The sequence below is a fragment of the Rhinatrema bivittatum genome, chromosome 1, assembly GCF_901001135.1.
Source record: "Rhinatrema bivittatum chromosome 1, aRhiBiv1.1, whole genome shotgun sequence".
Taxonomy (NCBI): Eukaryota; Metazoa; Chordata; class Amphibia; order Gymnophiona; family Rhinatrematidae; genus Rhinatrema; species Rhinatrema bivittatum.
Window position 1 is genome coordinate 226,782,779 of NC_042615.1, and position 16,181 is coordinate 226,798,959.

A 16,181-nucleotide genomic window follows, 5' to 3' on the forward strand; every position below is an offset into this window, starting at 1 on the left:
CTCTATCATGTAACCCGTTATGCTACTTATTGTTCTCTGTACTCCCATTCCACGCCCCTGTTCATTGTAATTTCTACCTATTATTTGATGTAAACTAACGTGATGTACCCTCTAATATCGGTATAGAAAATACGGTAAATAAATAAATAAATAAATAAATGTAAAGCTTGTGTGGTGTTTCAGGCAAGTTATACTAATCACCCTACAAGACTTATCATGGGGCCCCTTACTTGGGTCCTCACTGCACCTAATAGGCAATCTGGACAAAATCCTTTTTAGATTCTACACTAAACAAAATGTCTTCTACTTTCAGGCTGCTCTAATTCCGAGTCAGCAGATGTGTGACAATTAAGGAGGAGTGAGGGAGTTGTATAGGTTAGAGAAACCTGACAGCACCAAGAGCAGATAGCTAGGAGTCCTGCTATTGCTTGGGAGCAGGCAGACCTCCACAGACTTGCTTTCAATCTGTTGACATTTGTTGTGTAATAAAGTGGTCACAGGTTTGAAAGAACACTTTCTGCTTGTCTGTTTTTATTGTGTACTTTTTCTATTATGTGTACATTAGTTCACTAGCTAGCTAGTGTTCACCTCCATACATATTATACAGATCCACATGCCAGGCCAGTAAAGGGGAGGTAGCCAGTCTATGGAGGTCTGCCTGCTCCCAAGCAATATCAGGCCTCTTAGCTGTCTGCTAGGAGACAGATATCTACTCATCCAGAAATATGACACACCATATCTGAGGTCTGATGCTGTCAAGTTTCACATTCTCCCTCTCAACATACGGCCGGCGCCATTTTGCGCCGCCATTTTGCAAAATGGCGGCGCAAAATGGCGCCAGCCGAAGACAACACGATTCGATTGCAGGAGGTCGTTCCGGACCCCCGCTGGACCCCCAGGTAATTTAAGGCATTTTTGGGGGGTTCGGGAGGGTGGGGGATTTATTTTAAAGGGTCGGGGTGGGTTTTAGGGTGTTTTAGTGTGCCGGTTTTCCCGCCCTCCCCCTTCCCCTCCCCCTTCCCCCGATTTACGATTTTATGACGATAAATCGGGGGAATTGGTATTGTATCGTGGCTCTAACGATTTTTGACGATTTAAAATATATCAGACGATATTTTAAATCGTCAAAAAACGATTCACATCCCTATTGCAAATACAAGTGACGGCATGACAACAATCCAGTGGGAGCACTGAGAGGAGAGGATCACCTTGCTGGTGGCTGAAAGGAATCAGTAAGTTTTGCTTGGGAAATTTTCTTTTTTAAAAGTATTGGGGTGAAGTTAACTATTGGGGAATATTATTTAGTATGTTTGTGTGTTTGTGCTTTTAATAGTAAGGCAGCGAATAAACAGAAGATAGACTATTTCCCAGTCTTTTGCATCGAGTGTCACATGTATGATTTTTTACCTGCCAGTGAGAAATTGTACATGTGCATGCGCTGCAAAGAGCTACGATCTCTGGAGGCTAGACTGGCAGTCTTGGAGGAGCTGAGGCAGACAGAGAGGTATTTAGATGAGACCTTCAGGGACATAGTAGCCAAGTCCCAACTTCAGACTGGCAGCCCCGGTGCTGCCTTGGAGGAAGAAGTTCTCATGAAAGAAGAGCATCAACCTGGTGCAGCAGGAAAGGATCCTGAAGCAAGAACCTGCTCTCTAGGTGGTGCATTGTCCTTTCGCACCGAGGATGTGTCTCCAAGGCCTACTGCCCAGGAGGGAAGAGTTAGGTCAGCCATCATAGTTGGTGATTTGATTATTAGGAATGTAGATAGCCGGGTGACTGGTGGGCATGAAGACTGCCTGGTAACATGCCTACCTGGTGCGAAGGTGGTGGACCTCACGCATCACCTAGATACGATTTTAGACAGTGCTGGGAGGGTCGATTTAAAGGGTCGGGTGGGGGTTTTTTTATCGGGCCATTGGCGCCATTTTAATTAGTGGCAGCCAAAATGGCACCGATGGCCCGAGAGCGGGAGATCGCGCCGGGACCCCCCCCATTGGACCACCAGGTAATTTAACATTTTGGGGGGGTTTGGGAGGGTGGGGGAGGGTAAGGAATTGGTTTTAAAGGGTCGGGGTGGGTTTAGGGGTTGTTTTGGTGTGCCGGTTTTCCCGCCCTCCCCCAAATAATTCCCGTGCCCTATTTAACGATTTAGGACTATTTATGACGATAAATCAGGGGCATTTGTATTGTATCGTGCACTCTGACGATTTAGGACGATTTTAAAATTATCTGACAATTTTAATCGTTCAAAAATGATTCACATCCCTATTAATCATTAGAACAGGTGCAGAGCAGAGCTAGGACAATTCACATTACAACTAACATGAAAAAAACAAATATTCAAATTCTGATGTCACCACAGCAAAAAATATCCCTCCACTGCTATTTTGTGAAATAACACAAAATCCTGCAAAGAATGACACATCTAGAACCTTACCATACCATACAGTCACAGCACTGACTCTCAGGATTCAAATAATAGTAACCTTATGAAAAAGCAGCAATGCAATTACTACACCAGACCCTAGAACATTAATACATCACCTAATGGAGTAACAGAACAAACTGGACTGCTACAGAGAAACTACAGGCTAGCAGAAATACTGCACTTCAGTCACACATACACAGGCAAAACAGAGACTGATCTTTACCTAATATAGAAATAAGAGACTACAAATCAGAAACAGGCAGACAAAACCAAAATAGAAAGCCTGAGAAACTAAAGTCTCTGAACAGTGGAATACTGAAGAAAGAACAAAATACAAAAATATAAGAAATGCACATTCCCAAAGATGACATATTCAGAATATGATTTACTAAGGCTTTTCTCTCAATCTGTGTCTATGAGAAAAATATTTAGTAAATGAGGCCCTCAAATTGCTAAAATCTCAAAATATATATATATATATATAATTTATTTTTTTTTACCTTTGTTGTCTGATCTTTGTATTTTTTTAATCAGTTGGTCCTGGTCTCTTTTTCTCATTTTTCCCTTGTTGCTCATTTCTTAATTTTTTTTCAGTGTCTCTCTTCTACTACTGTCTTCTTCCCTTCCTCACACACACACAGACACACACATACATACTTTCTCTCACAGACTCCCTCACACACTCAAGCTCTCACTCTCATATGCTCTTCCCCCACACACAAGCTCTCATTCTCTTACCTCCCAGGCTCCCATTCTTATTCATACACCCACACCCAAGCTCCCATTCTTATATACACAGAGATGCACACCTAAGCACCCATTCTCTCCCACATACACCCATTCAAGCTCCCATTCCCACCCATATAAACACATTCAAGCTCCCATTCTCACCCACATACACATTCAAGCTCCCCTTCTCACCCACATACACATTAAAGCTCCCATTCTCACCCACACACACACACCCAAGCTCCCATTCTCACCCATACATACACACATTCAGGCTCCTATTCTCACATACACTGTTGCACCAGTCGGTCGCAGACAGCTGTGCCCTCTATTGCTCATCTTTTTTCTGCCTGATTCAGTTACTTTTGGGAAGATGGCTGCCTCCGCTTCTCCACGCTGACCACTCCGGCGTCCCCGGTCCGGCATGGGCGATTGCGTTCGCCATCTTTCTCCTGGAGTCACCTAGGGCACGCGCGTGTGCGCAGCCCCGTCCTTTACGTGCATCATGGCAGGATCCTCGGGGGCGTCCCCACCTCATGACGTCACAAGCTCTGATATTTAAACTCCATTCATGATTCCTAATATGAGTTAGCAAGGAATCCTCCATGCTGATCTCTCTACATTACCAGACGCTTCCGCTCTGTGTACCTTCGCTCCAGGATGACTTAGGTACCCGCTCCTCGGGGACCTTGGCTCGCTTCTCTATACCCTCCGGGGTTATCTGCTACCAACAAGGATGCCTCAGGTACCCGCTCCTCGGGGGGCCTTATTTCATCCTGGACCTCCGCTCCTTGGGGGTTCTCTCCTACTATAACTGCCAGCATCAGAGTGAGTACTACCGCTCCAGTTCTGTCTCTGCATTGTCTCATCTCTCTCTACATAGATCCTCGGCCTACCCCGTATCGTGGACCACTACTGGATCTACTCTCTCTGGCCTTTCCATCTAAGCCTGGGTTCTCGGCTTACCCCATTTCGCGGACCACTACTGGACCCATCTCCCTCTCGGGACCTGGTGAGACTGTGTAACTGCCTTTTCCACTCTGCAGCTTTCAGATGGAACATTGCCATCAGACATCTTCTCTTCTGGCTGGGATCATTGCCCGTTCCTCGGGTAACCATCTATGTTGCAGTATAATAAAGACTAACTTTCTCTGTGTTCATCTCTGCTCGGAGCTAGCCTATCGCTGCAAGTCCCCGCAAGGCTCCATCCTGTGGGAGGTGCCATCTCTTGCAGTGACCAAGGGCCCATGCTTCAATGTCCAAACACAACATACACACATTCAAGCTCCCATTCTCACCCACACATACACAATTTCAGTCTCCCATTCACACCCACACATACACACATTCAAACTCCCATTCTCACCCACAATACACGCATTCAAGCTCCCATTCTCACCCTCATATGCAAGCTCCCATTCTCACCCACAAATACAAGCTCCCATTCTCACCCACAAATACACAAATTCAAGCTCCCATTCTTACCCACACATACAACATTCAAGTTCCCATTCTCACCCATACATACACACTTTCAAGCTCCCATTCTCACACACACATACACACATTCAAGCCTGTGCACAGCTTCTACTCCCTCCTCCCCCCCAAGCAGGAAAATTGGTGGGCCTCTCCTGCTGCCAATGGCCTCCTGCTATCTTCGGACCATGCATGGCGCTTCCGCTCCCTTCCCCCCAAGCAGCAGGAGAGGCCGCGGACCGCCAGCGCAGCCTAACCAGCCCGTGGTCTGCAGCCTCTCCTGCTGCCATCGGCCCGTTGCCTCCCCAGGTGTGCCGCTCCATGGCCGTTCAAATGCTCGAAATGCACACCAGGTCACACTGGGCCTGGGTCCTCCTCTTTGCCTTTGTGGGGATTCGATCCTGCAATGGCCTTGCAGTTCCGGCGCTCCTCTTCTGGTTCCAGTTGGGTGGGTCTGGGTCCAAATTGGGTGGGCAATTGCCCACCCAGGCTCAGCCGTGGCTACGCCACTGATACTGGCTAACTTTGGGAAAGGTGGTCCAAAAATATATAAAGAAAGTAAAATGATTTTGCATCCATAGCAAACTTTCTTGTGAAATCACCAAGATACCATGGGTTAATACATCGGTGTCACAGACTTTTAGCAAATGTTGGCAGTACCAACTTAGTCTCTTGAGTTTTGAAATATCACGCTATTGCTTGTCAGTCATGGGAAATTTATTAGGTAAGAGACATTTTTTTACTGTTAACATGAAACTTGCTAATAATTGTTATGATTCTGGCTACTGTACAGCCTCCTCACCACCAGAGGCCCCCCATGAGCACGCTCCCCTGGCTGGCCTGGCCTTCCATGCCTACCTGCCCCATATCCAGAACTCATTATTTAACCCCGCCTAGCCCATGCCTTGGTGCTTCGGCATCGAGTTCCTTTGGCCATCTGTTACTTGCCTTACCTTGCCCTGGGTGCCTATGGGCATCCTGGTTTCCTGCCTTGCCTTGCTCTGTGGCCTACAGGCCTCATGGTTCTTTGCTGATCTTGCTCTGTGGTCTACTGGCATTCTACTTCTTGCTTGCCTTCTTGTCCCTGAACCCCCTTGTAGCTGTGCTATTATTCTTCTGCTTGCCCCTGCTTCCCCTTGGACTTCTTTGCCTTGCTGCCTTCGGGCTTTCTGTGTTTCATGTTCAGTGTGGTCCTTGTCCTGGTTCCTCTCTTCCAGCTCACACTTATCTGCATGCTGTTCCTGTATTCTGATTTCACCCATACCTGCACACAATTCCAGTATGCTTTCCTGCATTCACATCCACGCATACCCACATTCTGTTCCAGTGTTTCCTGAAGTTCACCCTTACCACCACGCACCCAGCTCCAGCGACCCTTCTCAGCCGGCAACCAGCTCCAGAGACTCTTATCACCCTGCACCCGGCTCCAGAGACTCTACCCAGTCTCACCAGATCACCTGCAATTGCTCCCATCCTCCTGTCCTGTGTCACTCCTGAAGGTAGAGTTCACCACACCAGACTACAGCCCAAAACTGTAACAACAATAATCAAATACCTTGTTTTAATTGTTAGAATGCTTTCAGATCTGTTTTATATTTGTTTAGCTTCATAGAACTGAAAAGTAACAAGCACTTCTGGTGTGCTTGTGATGATGTAATATAACATATTTCAGAAGGTAAGTCTGTTGAGCTAAAAAGGTTAACTACCCCTGCTGAAAATCTTTATCTATAATATTTATAATAATAAAAAACCTTAAAGGGAAGAAATTAAAATACCCCACCACAACAGGATGCTTTAGAAGGCAGACATTCTACATGTATAAATAAAGGTCACTATAACCATTCAGCTTTTGTTGCCTCAGGGCAGAACTCCTTTCAAGTTGCACATCAAAATTAAGTGGTTCAAGTATCTCTCAGATTAAAATGTACCTCCTTAGGCATGTTTTACTATAATATGTCACTGTATAAGCCTTCAAAAGGAGAAATTAATTTTCAATGAAAAATTATTTTTCTCCCAAGTCAAGCAGGATGGTAGTCCTCACATATGGGTGACGTCATTAGGTGGAGCCCTATTACGGAATACTTTTGTCAAAGTTTGACTGGCACACTGAGCATGCCCAGCATGCCATGATCCCTGTTGTCCACAGGGGTCTCACTTCAGTCTCTTTTTTTCCGCGCTGCAGTTGCCTCGCGTTTAGGAGCTCTGTGAGATTTTTTCTCACAACTTTTCCTCTTGGAAAAACTTGAAATTTTACTTCACAAATAATTTCCCTACATGGGTCTCCCTTTGCGTACATTTTCATTGATGCTCGGTGAGTACTATTCTGTGTTCTCCGGTCGGTTCCTGTCACCTCACTGTTGGTTCCCCTGGGTTACCAACCATTTTGCAGCCCTCTTTTTTCTCTCCCTATGTCTTTCACACTTGATCTGCCCCACAATGCCCATGGGTGTCCTTGCTGCGATCTTCCACCAGGTCCATTGGGGCTAGAGGGATCAGGGCGTCCACAGTTCCCATTGATGCCGTGGAGGCCGCCATCAATCTCGTTGTGGCTACCATCAATGCTGCCATTGATTCCGTTGAGGCCCCCTCGATGCCCCCATCGAGGCCCCCTCGATGCCCCCATCGAGGCCCCCGTTGATGCCCCCGTCAGTGCCGTTGAGGCCACCATTGAGGCCGTCGAGGCCACCATCGATGCCATCGTTGATGCCACCGTCGATTCCATCGATGTCGCCATAGATGCCATCGATCCCATCGATACCATTGATGCCACCGTCGACACCGCCATCAATGCCATTGTTACTGTCAAAGCCGCCATCGATACCTCCATCGATGCCTCAGTGCCCTCGACTAATGAAAACGCTCCATACTTCGGGACCTCAACCAGAGCTCCCTTAGGCGAAAAACAATGCCAGGAGCAGTAGAGGCACGGTGACCTTTCATCACCGATGCCATCCAGGACAGCAGTGGCACCTTTCTCGGTGCTGGAGAATGACCGGGCTGAGCACCGTGGGAATCATCTTCACCAGCACAGTGACCATCCATCACCAATGCCATCCACGGCATCGGTGGCATCTTCCTCGGTGCTGGAGAATGACTGGGCCGAGCACCGAGGGAAACATCGTCACTGCCCACCCCCTTACATCAATTCTACCGGACGGGCTGTGCTATATCAAGTGCTGCACAGCTGAGAAGGACTGGAAGCCTCCCTGGAGAGCCGTGCTGAAAGGCAAGGAGAGGGCAAGAGGGACACTCTACCAGGAGTATTTTAAATCTAACCTCCACTCCCTGACGTCAATTCTACCGGACGGGCTGTGCTATATCAAGTGCTGCGCAGCTACAGGCGCGCTGCCTGGGTAAAATTTTGCAGAGAGGTTTTCCTCTATAAAACCTGATGGGGAAAAAAAGGAAGTTGAAGCCTATAACATCGACACCAGCGATTAAAGAAATGAAAGGTCCGATGGATAGTCATCTTGTTCGAAGGGTGAGTCAGGCTTCTAGAGAGGCTGTGCAAAATCATTCTTTTTCTTCCCGCCCAAGACCAGAAATCCAGTAAAGATCTTAGTAACGTGGGAGTAACTGTTTCAAATACCCTCAAAGTTACTCAACTGCCAAAAACACCAGATAGTGACACCAAAGTATCAGAGTCAGTGACTGATGTTAATGTAAGGGAAGGAGAAGCTGAAATAGCTGTGCCTGAGAACATCTCCCTGGCAGATATATGGAAGGTGGTTATGAAATTGGAAAGGAGATTAACCCAATCCACAGTATTTTCCGCTGAGACTAAAGGAAAACTGGATGACCATGGGAAAAGATTAGAGCAATTGGAATCTGCAAAAATGATATCAAATTCTCAAATCACTACTCTTCAAGCTAGTGGGATTGTCTTTATTAAAGATGCATTGATAATATATAAAAACCTTGAAATGCTAGAGAATAATATGCCTAGTAAAAACTTAAGATTTTAAAATTTTCCATTTACCCGTTTGCTTTCTGTGCAAGAACTGTTTAAAAAATATGTAAAAGAAATTTTGGGTATTAATAATGATTTGCTTATATCAAATATATACTATATATCAAATGTTAAGAGAGATGAGAAAGCAAAGGAATGTGAGATGGATGAATTGGTAGACAACAGTCCCAACTTAACTTCTTTCTTGAGGCTTCAGAGGATGATATTATGACAAGAGCCACTTTAATAGTAGCTTTTGTGTTGGAAATGGAGAAAATTCTTGTGATGCAGAAATACTTTAGAAATAAAAAATTCTTATTCTGTGGTAGAACAGTCCAAGTATTTCCAGATGTCTCAAAAAGAACTCAGGCAAGAAGAAAACAATTCTTGGTATTGAGGGGAAGAGTGTTGGCCCTTGGGGCCACATTCTTCCTCAAATTTCCCTGTAAGTGTTTAATTACCTATCAGAAGAATAAGTTTGTTTTTCTTCAACCTGAGCATTTAGAAGTTTTTCTGTCAGATAAAGGTGGATAGGGGTTCACAATTAGCCTATAATACGGATATATAAACTGGTTAGTTAAGTAATAAATCTCTCTATAAAGGTATGTGTTATCTGATTTTTTTCTTTGAAATATTTTATTTGAAGGCTTCCCAGATAATGTGGACTTAATAGGTGGACTTAATAGTTGGACTTATGATGTCTTTGAATTTCTTGTATTTACATTTTCTTTGAAAATTGACGTGTAATCCAAAGTTTCCTGATTTCTTTTCATTGTAAATGATTTTGGAAATTTAATAAACTTTAAATAAAAAAAAAAGAAAAGTTCAAAATGGTGTCTCTTGGCACCATGCTTCCTTTACTACAACAAGGAGGTTGACTCTATTCTCATGACCTTCAATATGCTTCATAGTGAGTCAACAGCATTTTAATACCAAGTTCTGCCATTCGAACTAGCTTCAACGCCTCATGTATTACACCAAATGCCTAGCAGTGATTGCCGCTTATCTATGAAAAAACAGCATTCCCATGTTTCCTTATCTGGACGACTGCCTAATAAGGAGTCAATCCAAACAAGGAGCTCTAAATTCTCTAAGACTCACTATAAATCTACTAAATTTGCTGGGATTTCTGATCAACTACCATAAATCCCATATGGATCTGTCTTACCTCCTTGCCTCCATCAGAGCAGATCTGGGCACTACAGTCCAAAAGGCCTTCCTGCCCAACAACCGAACAGACATCCTATCAAACTGTCCACATCTCTGCGCGCATGCAACATAGCCTCAGCCCATCAATTCTTCCCATTGCTGGGTGACATGGCTTCCACGGTCCACATCACTCCTAAGGCCAGACTAGCCATGGAAAAAACTCAGTGCACTTTAAAATTCAGTGGCTCTAAACCATTTAACCACTTTCAATCTAAGTCACTGATCCAGTAACTAATTCCTCAGGCGACCTTGGCCACGGTCGCATCCAACTTGGGTTGGGGAGCTCGTATTAACAACCTCCAAAACCAAGATGTGTAGACTCCACTCGATGAACAGTCTCACATCAACTTCCTAGAGCTTCGAACCATATATTATGCCCTTTATGCGTTCAAACACTGCCTCTCACACAAAACTGTGTGGATACAGACAGACAGACAACATAGTGGCAATGTGGTACTCGAACAAGCAGGGACGCACAGGCTCTTATCGGCTCTGCCAGGAAGCCGAGCAGATCTGGGCCTGGGCCCTTGCACACTCCATGCATCTCTGGACCACTTATCTAATAGGCATACCGAACATACTAGCAGTCCATCTCAATCGATGTCTCCATCCCCACGAGTGGTCTCTGAATCCATGTGTAGCGAGCAAAATCTTCTAGCGCTGAGGTCAACCAACCATCGACCTCTTTGCGTCTGAATTGAATCACAAAGTGGACAGATTCTGCTCCCTACACAGGCAACGAAACGCGTTAGGCATGGACGCTTTTGCTTGCCCCTGGAATAAAGGCCTCCTATATATGTCTCCTCCGATACCGCTCATAGCCAAAAAACTCTCGTGAAGCTACAGCAGGACAGGGGTTTAATGATTCTCATACCCCCGTACAGACCTCGACAAGTATGCTTCCCCATACTTCTCGACCTATCAATCCAGGAACCAATTCACCTGTCCACAGCTCAATCAACACACAATCATGGCAATTTATACCATCCGAACTTTAAAATCTTTTCACTAATGTTTTTCAGGTATTTGTAGCTTCACGAAAACCTTCCACACGAAAATGTTACCATTCGAAATGGACAGGATTTACCAAATGGTGTACACAAAAAGGTATTGGCCCCTTTTCCTGCCCCACTCCATCTCTATATAGGGTCCCTTTTGGATTTTGATCTCCAGACATCCTCTGCACAGGTATACCTCAGTGCCATTTCAGTGTACCACCAAGGAGTAGGGGATGCCTTGATAACGGCTCAACCCTTTATGAGTCGGCTTATGATGGGCTTTCTACAACTTAAGCCTCCTCTACGATCACCGGTTACGGAATGGGACGTAAATGTAGTGCTCACAAGGCTCATGCATTCCCCGTTTGAGCCTTTGCGTTCCTATGACATTAAAAATTCTATCATGGAAAATTCTTTTCCTCATAGCCATTACATCTGCTCAAAGTGTCAGTGAGTTACAAGCCCTTTGACAAAAGTGTTCTGTAATAGGGCTCCGCCTAATGACGTCACCCATATATGAGGACTACAACCTGCTGTCCTGGGAGAACACCTGTTACAGGTAAGCAACTCTGCTTATTCTATAGTTCAGGTCTTGGCATGCATTTCCTATCTTACCTGCAGTGCTCCAACACCAGTCTGAAGGTATTGGAGAACTGCATGTTTTCACAATATTTCTCTGTCAGCCTCAGTGGGGAGTCTGAGAGTAGCTGGGTATGATATTCCAAAAAGAAATACCCCAAATCCAAAGAAAGTAAGCTTTTTCTTTCTTATTTTGGATAAATTGGCACACAAATGAAGGGACATATTGTTGGCTAACTTTTAAGCTGGTCTATTTGAAATACCTCTTTAAGTGATTTATGATAAGCCAATCTAATGGTAATTATTCATATCATATGTTTAATATTCATTATTATTTAGTTAATGTTCATTTTTGTTATATAAGGTATTGTTTGAAAAATTAAATTTGCACCAGCTATGTACTAGTAAGAAATTGCCCAAAACTGACTTGCGACAACTTCAATCAACTTCAGAAGCAGTGGTAAGCATTGATATTTCAAAAATATTATAAAGTTTAATGTTTATCAAAATAAGGCAATTGACTTTTTCACAACAAAACAATCTAACATATTGTTTAAACTTTTACTTAAGTCAGATATAAAGTACATGACCTTTTATGTAATCAAATCTTTGTCTAATCAAGAATAATTTATTTCAAATTTGTTTAACCAGCAATGTATTTTAAATCTTTCATCTATTCATCCATAAAGTGTTATTTTGTCATAAAACTGCATAAAGGAAATGTTTACAGAGCATATAAAAAATAATTGTAATATTACTGAGAGAGACAAAAAACTCCATCCCAGTAAAAAATGAGTCAAAATTATGACATTCTAGATAGCCTTGGTTCCATTTGTATGCAATATTACCAATGTATGTAAAAATTAATATATCTATCAAGATATATTAAAAACTTTCTATTTGTAACCAGTTTGGAAATCTATTCTAGAATACAAAACAGCACAATGGATCATTCAGAAAATAACATATGCTTTCATACTTTAATCTTTTTCACACACTCAAATTATGACAAAATTCCATGCTGCGTGCTCAATAGAAATTAGGCTTAGGCTGATAATTGCAAAGAGGTTCATATTCAGCTGCTGAGCGGCTCAGCTAGTTAGCTAGATAAACCTATCTGGCTAACTAGCAGGGTATATTCAGTGGTGCAGCAGCAGTGAACAGCCCTACAATGCAATCAGAGTTAACCAGCTAATTCCACTCTTCCCTGGAATGCTTACTTCCTGCCCCAGGAATACTCCCATCTTATCTGGCTAAATTCTAGCCGGGTAACTAGTTACCCGGCTAGAATTTAGCTGAATAAAGGCTAGATATAGCCATGTAAACCATTTAGAAAGATAACTATTATGTTATCCATCTAAATGACTTTTGAATATGGACCTCAAAGTCAATTGCAAGGAAAGAATCAGAGAAGAATTTTATAAAACATGATAAACAACAGTAATTGGAACCACCATATTATCATGTAAACAACTAGAGGTCCACATTCAGTAAGTCTTTTAGTGAACAAGTTATCTGACTAAAAGATCACCACTTAATCAGATGCCTTTTGAAGATACCTGTTAAGAAGTTAGTTATTAGGGATGTGCATTTGTTTTCAATGAATGTGGCATCTGCAATGAATATGTGGTAAGCATTGGATTTGTGGGACCGCGAAACGAATGGCGATCCCTCATGAATGAAACATATCATATTAGTTTAATTCGTTTGGTTCACAGTGCTTTCTTAGCAGCCTTTTGAAAAGGAGAATGTCATGTGGGAGTATCCATAGCAATACCAGCCTTTTCCTGTGACTCATAAGTGACCTCACAACCCTGTCATTGAGTGGGTCAGACAGGTTGGCAAGGAGACCAGAATGCCAACGTATCAGAGAAAAGCATTTTTCTAATTTAGGCAATCACTGCTCTGTGATGCTGTTCCTGCTGTATTTTCTACCTTGAGCTAGTATAGCATAGTGCACTTTGTTCTTGGGTTCTATCTGAGAAGGTTGTTTGCTATTTGAGCTCTCTCAGAGTGTCTCAAATCTAAATTGCTATTGCTACAATTTGCTATTGCTGAAGAAGATATTTGTTCTTTATTCAATTGCTATTGCTACAATTTGCTATTGTTCAAAAAGATATTTGTTCTTTTTTGCTGCTGTGCCTGCCAGGCAGCCAGGCTTTTTTTTTACTGCACTTTTTTTTTTTTTTATTGAACTCAGACTGTCTCTCTGTCTTACCCACGGAGACAAATGCAGTGGCATTTTGCTGCTGATCTTACCCCCCTGGCGTAGGTTGCAGGCAGGGTTTGGGTGATGTGGGTGGGAGATAGTGTGAGAGTTGCAGTGGCTGACTGGCAGTTGGTATTGTCAAACTACAAGCAGCATCACAGTGACTACTGTAGGAATTGGGCTTGCAAACTCACAGCAGGCTAAGGCTTCCAGTGTTTTATCTGGCGTTTCAGTTTTTGTGCACACAGAGTAGTCTCAGTTGTAGTGTACAGCAAGGCACTGCATTGTGTGTCCCTGTGTGTGTGTGTAGTTTTCCACACTCACAGTGGTGTTTTCCACACTCACAGCAGTGTTCAGTCACCAATAAAGAAATAATCCTTTTAATTGAAATTCCTAGTAAGCAATGACATTAAATCCATGATGTCAGGGACAGGTAGACATGGTCGAGTGATTGGCACTGGCAGAGGAGGCTCTGGCAGAAGAGGAACTTCAAAAGGCAGTCCCCCATTAAAGTTAAAAAGGGACCTGTTCCAATCTAAAATCGCTGGAGGGGCAGGCAGTTCCATCCAGAAAATACTTAAATTTAAAGATGATGCACCGCTACCACCTGTTTCTGACCCTGTTGTTTTGGAGGTGAGGGAAGGGGAGGCTGAGCCATCCAAGACAAAAGAGTGAGACCCAAAAGCAGCAGTGCGACAGCAGACTCTAGTTAGCGCTGACGATATAGCGCAGACACTGTTTGAATCTGATTCCGATGAAGAATCATCTTGTATGGGATTCTCTTCATCAGAAATGGAAGAATTAATAGCTGAAGAAGGTTTAAGAGGATTAGTTAGTTCTGTCTTAGCCTCCACTTCAGTGCTGGAGGAGAGAGAGGAAACTGATGAAGATGAGGAGGAAGAGCAGTTAGCGCAGGCACAGAGTGTGACTGATGCCCCTGGCATTGCTTCTCTAATGCCAGCATCCACCTCGAAGGCTATAGAGATGAGATCATGAAAGAAATCTGTGATATGGAGCCACTTTAAAGTGAGGGAGGACCCGCATTTTGCTCAGTGTAATTACTGTGCCAGGGATATATCTTCCTCTTCCCAGTTACGGCACCCCTGTTCATTGTAACTTCTGTCTTCTCTATACCATGTTAATAGTTAGTTAGGTTTCAACCCTGTTATTTGTAAACTGACATGATATGATATCTATCATGAATGCCGGTATAAAAAAAGCACTAAATAAATAAATAAATAAATAAATAAATAGAATATTAGTAGAGGCAAGCAAGTAGGACATCTAACTAATTATGGAATGATGCATTATTTTCAGAAGCAATACCCAACAGTACTGCCATCTGGGGATGGTGGCAGTACCAGTCAGGGGAGCCCTTTTTCAGGCAGCATAAAGTGGTTGAAAAGGAGCAGAGTCATCCCACGCCCTAGCCCCTTCTAGCAGTCAGGTGGCAGGCCAGCAGCCCCCTGCCATGCGTCAGAAGTGACAGCCCACCATGAAGGAAATGGGGTGGTGTTCGGTAGTGCTATCCCGGGGAAGGAGGCAGGCAGCCTCAAAAGTTGTAACCAGGAGCATTGGGGAAATGATTGCCCTTGATGACCAGACCCTGCAGGTAGTGGAGAATGTGGGTTTCAAGCATTTGGTGCAGGTCTTAGCTCCAAATTACACAGTCCCCTCCAGAACCACATTTAGCAAAAAAGTCATCCCCAGCCTGTACAACTAGTGTCTCAGTCGCATCCAAGCGCTGCTAACTAAGGCAGAGGGGAGTGTGCATTTCACCTGCGTTATCTGGACTGCCATGAATGCTTCACACTCTTACGTCTCCCTGACAGCACAATGGTGGGACCTGGCTGAGGCAGTGGCAGGCAGCAGCTCTATTGGTGAACAAGTATCAAAGTGCAGGTGGGCTTTACTGCATGCCCACCTGACGGACGAGGCCCATACCTCAGCCAATATTCTAGCATGCATCGGACAGATGCTGGCAGGCTGGCAGCTAGACCAGAGAGATAGGAATCTTCAGGCAGGGTTCTTTGTCACAGACAATGGTACAAACATGGTAAAGGCAATATCCAAAGGGGGCTTTCAGAACATCCAATGTTTTGCACACCCTCTTGCACCTGGTAGTGAAGTCAGCTCTGGGGTTGGAGTCCAAGCACCAAGAGAATGAATACCTGCATACGTTAATACACAAGTGCAGTAACATAGCAGGGTTCTTCTACAGAAGTATGAAGGCGGGGCAGGTTCTCTGACAAAAGCAGACTGATTTGGGAATGCCTCACAAGCGTCTCATTCAAGACATTGGCACCTGGTGGAATTCCACCTATATGATGCTGCAGAGGTTAGTGGAGCAGCAGACACCCCTTCATGAACTTTCTGTGGAAATGGACAGAGGTGTGCAGAGTCTCCTAGGGCATCATGATTGGTTAGTCATGAGTCAGCTGGTAAAAATCCTGCAGCCCTTCAAGGATGCCACAGAGAAGCTGAGTTCCCGAAGTGTCACCTTGGCTGACGTCATCCCTATAGTTAATATTCTGGAGGAAAATTTGGATGCTTTAAACAGGAAGAGGGAGGGAATGACAGCAGAGCACCTTTTGCAGAAGCAGG

At 44.1% G+C, this 16,181-nt stretch overlaps 1 protein-coding gene across 1 annotated transcript in view; it reads left to right on the forward strand.

Moving 5' to 3' along the window:
- Window positions 1–16,181, forward strand: part of POLN (DNA polymerase nu) — a 419,903-nt gene that overhangs the window by 182,645 nt on the left and 221,077 nt on the right. Inside the window, exon 11 of the mRNA XM_029592374.1 lies at window positions 11,733–11,828. Within this exon, the coding sequence (XP_029448234.1) occupies window positions 11,733–11,828 (96 nt within the window). The remainder of the gene's footprint in view (window positions 1–11,732; window positions 11,829–16,181) is intronic.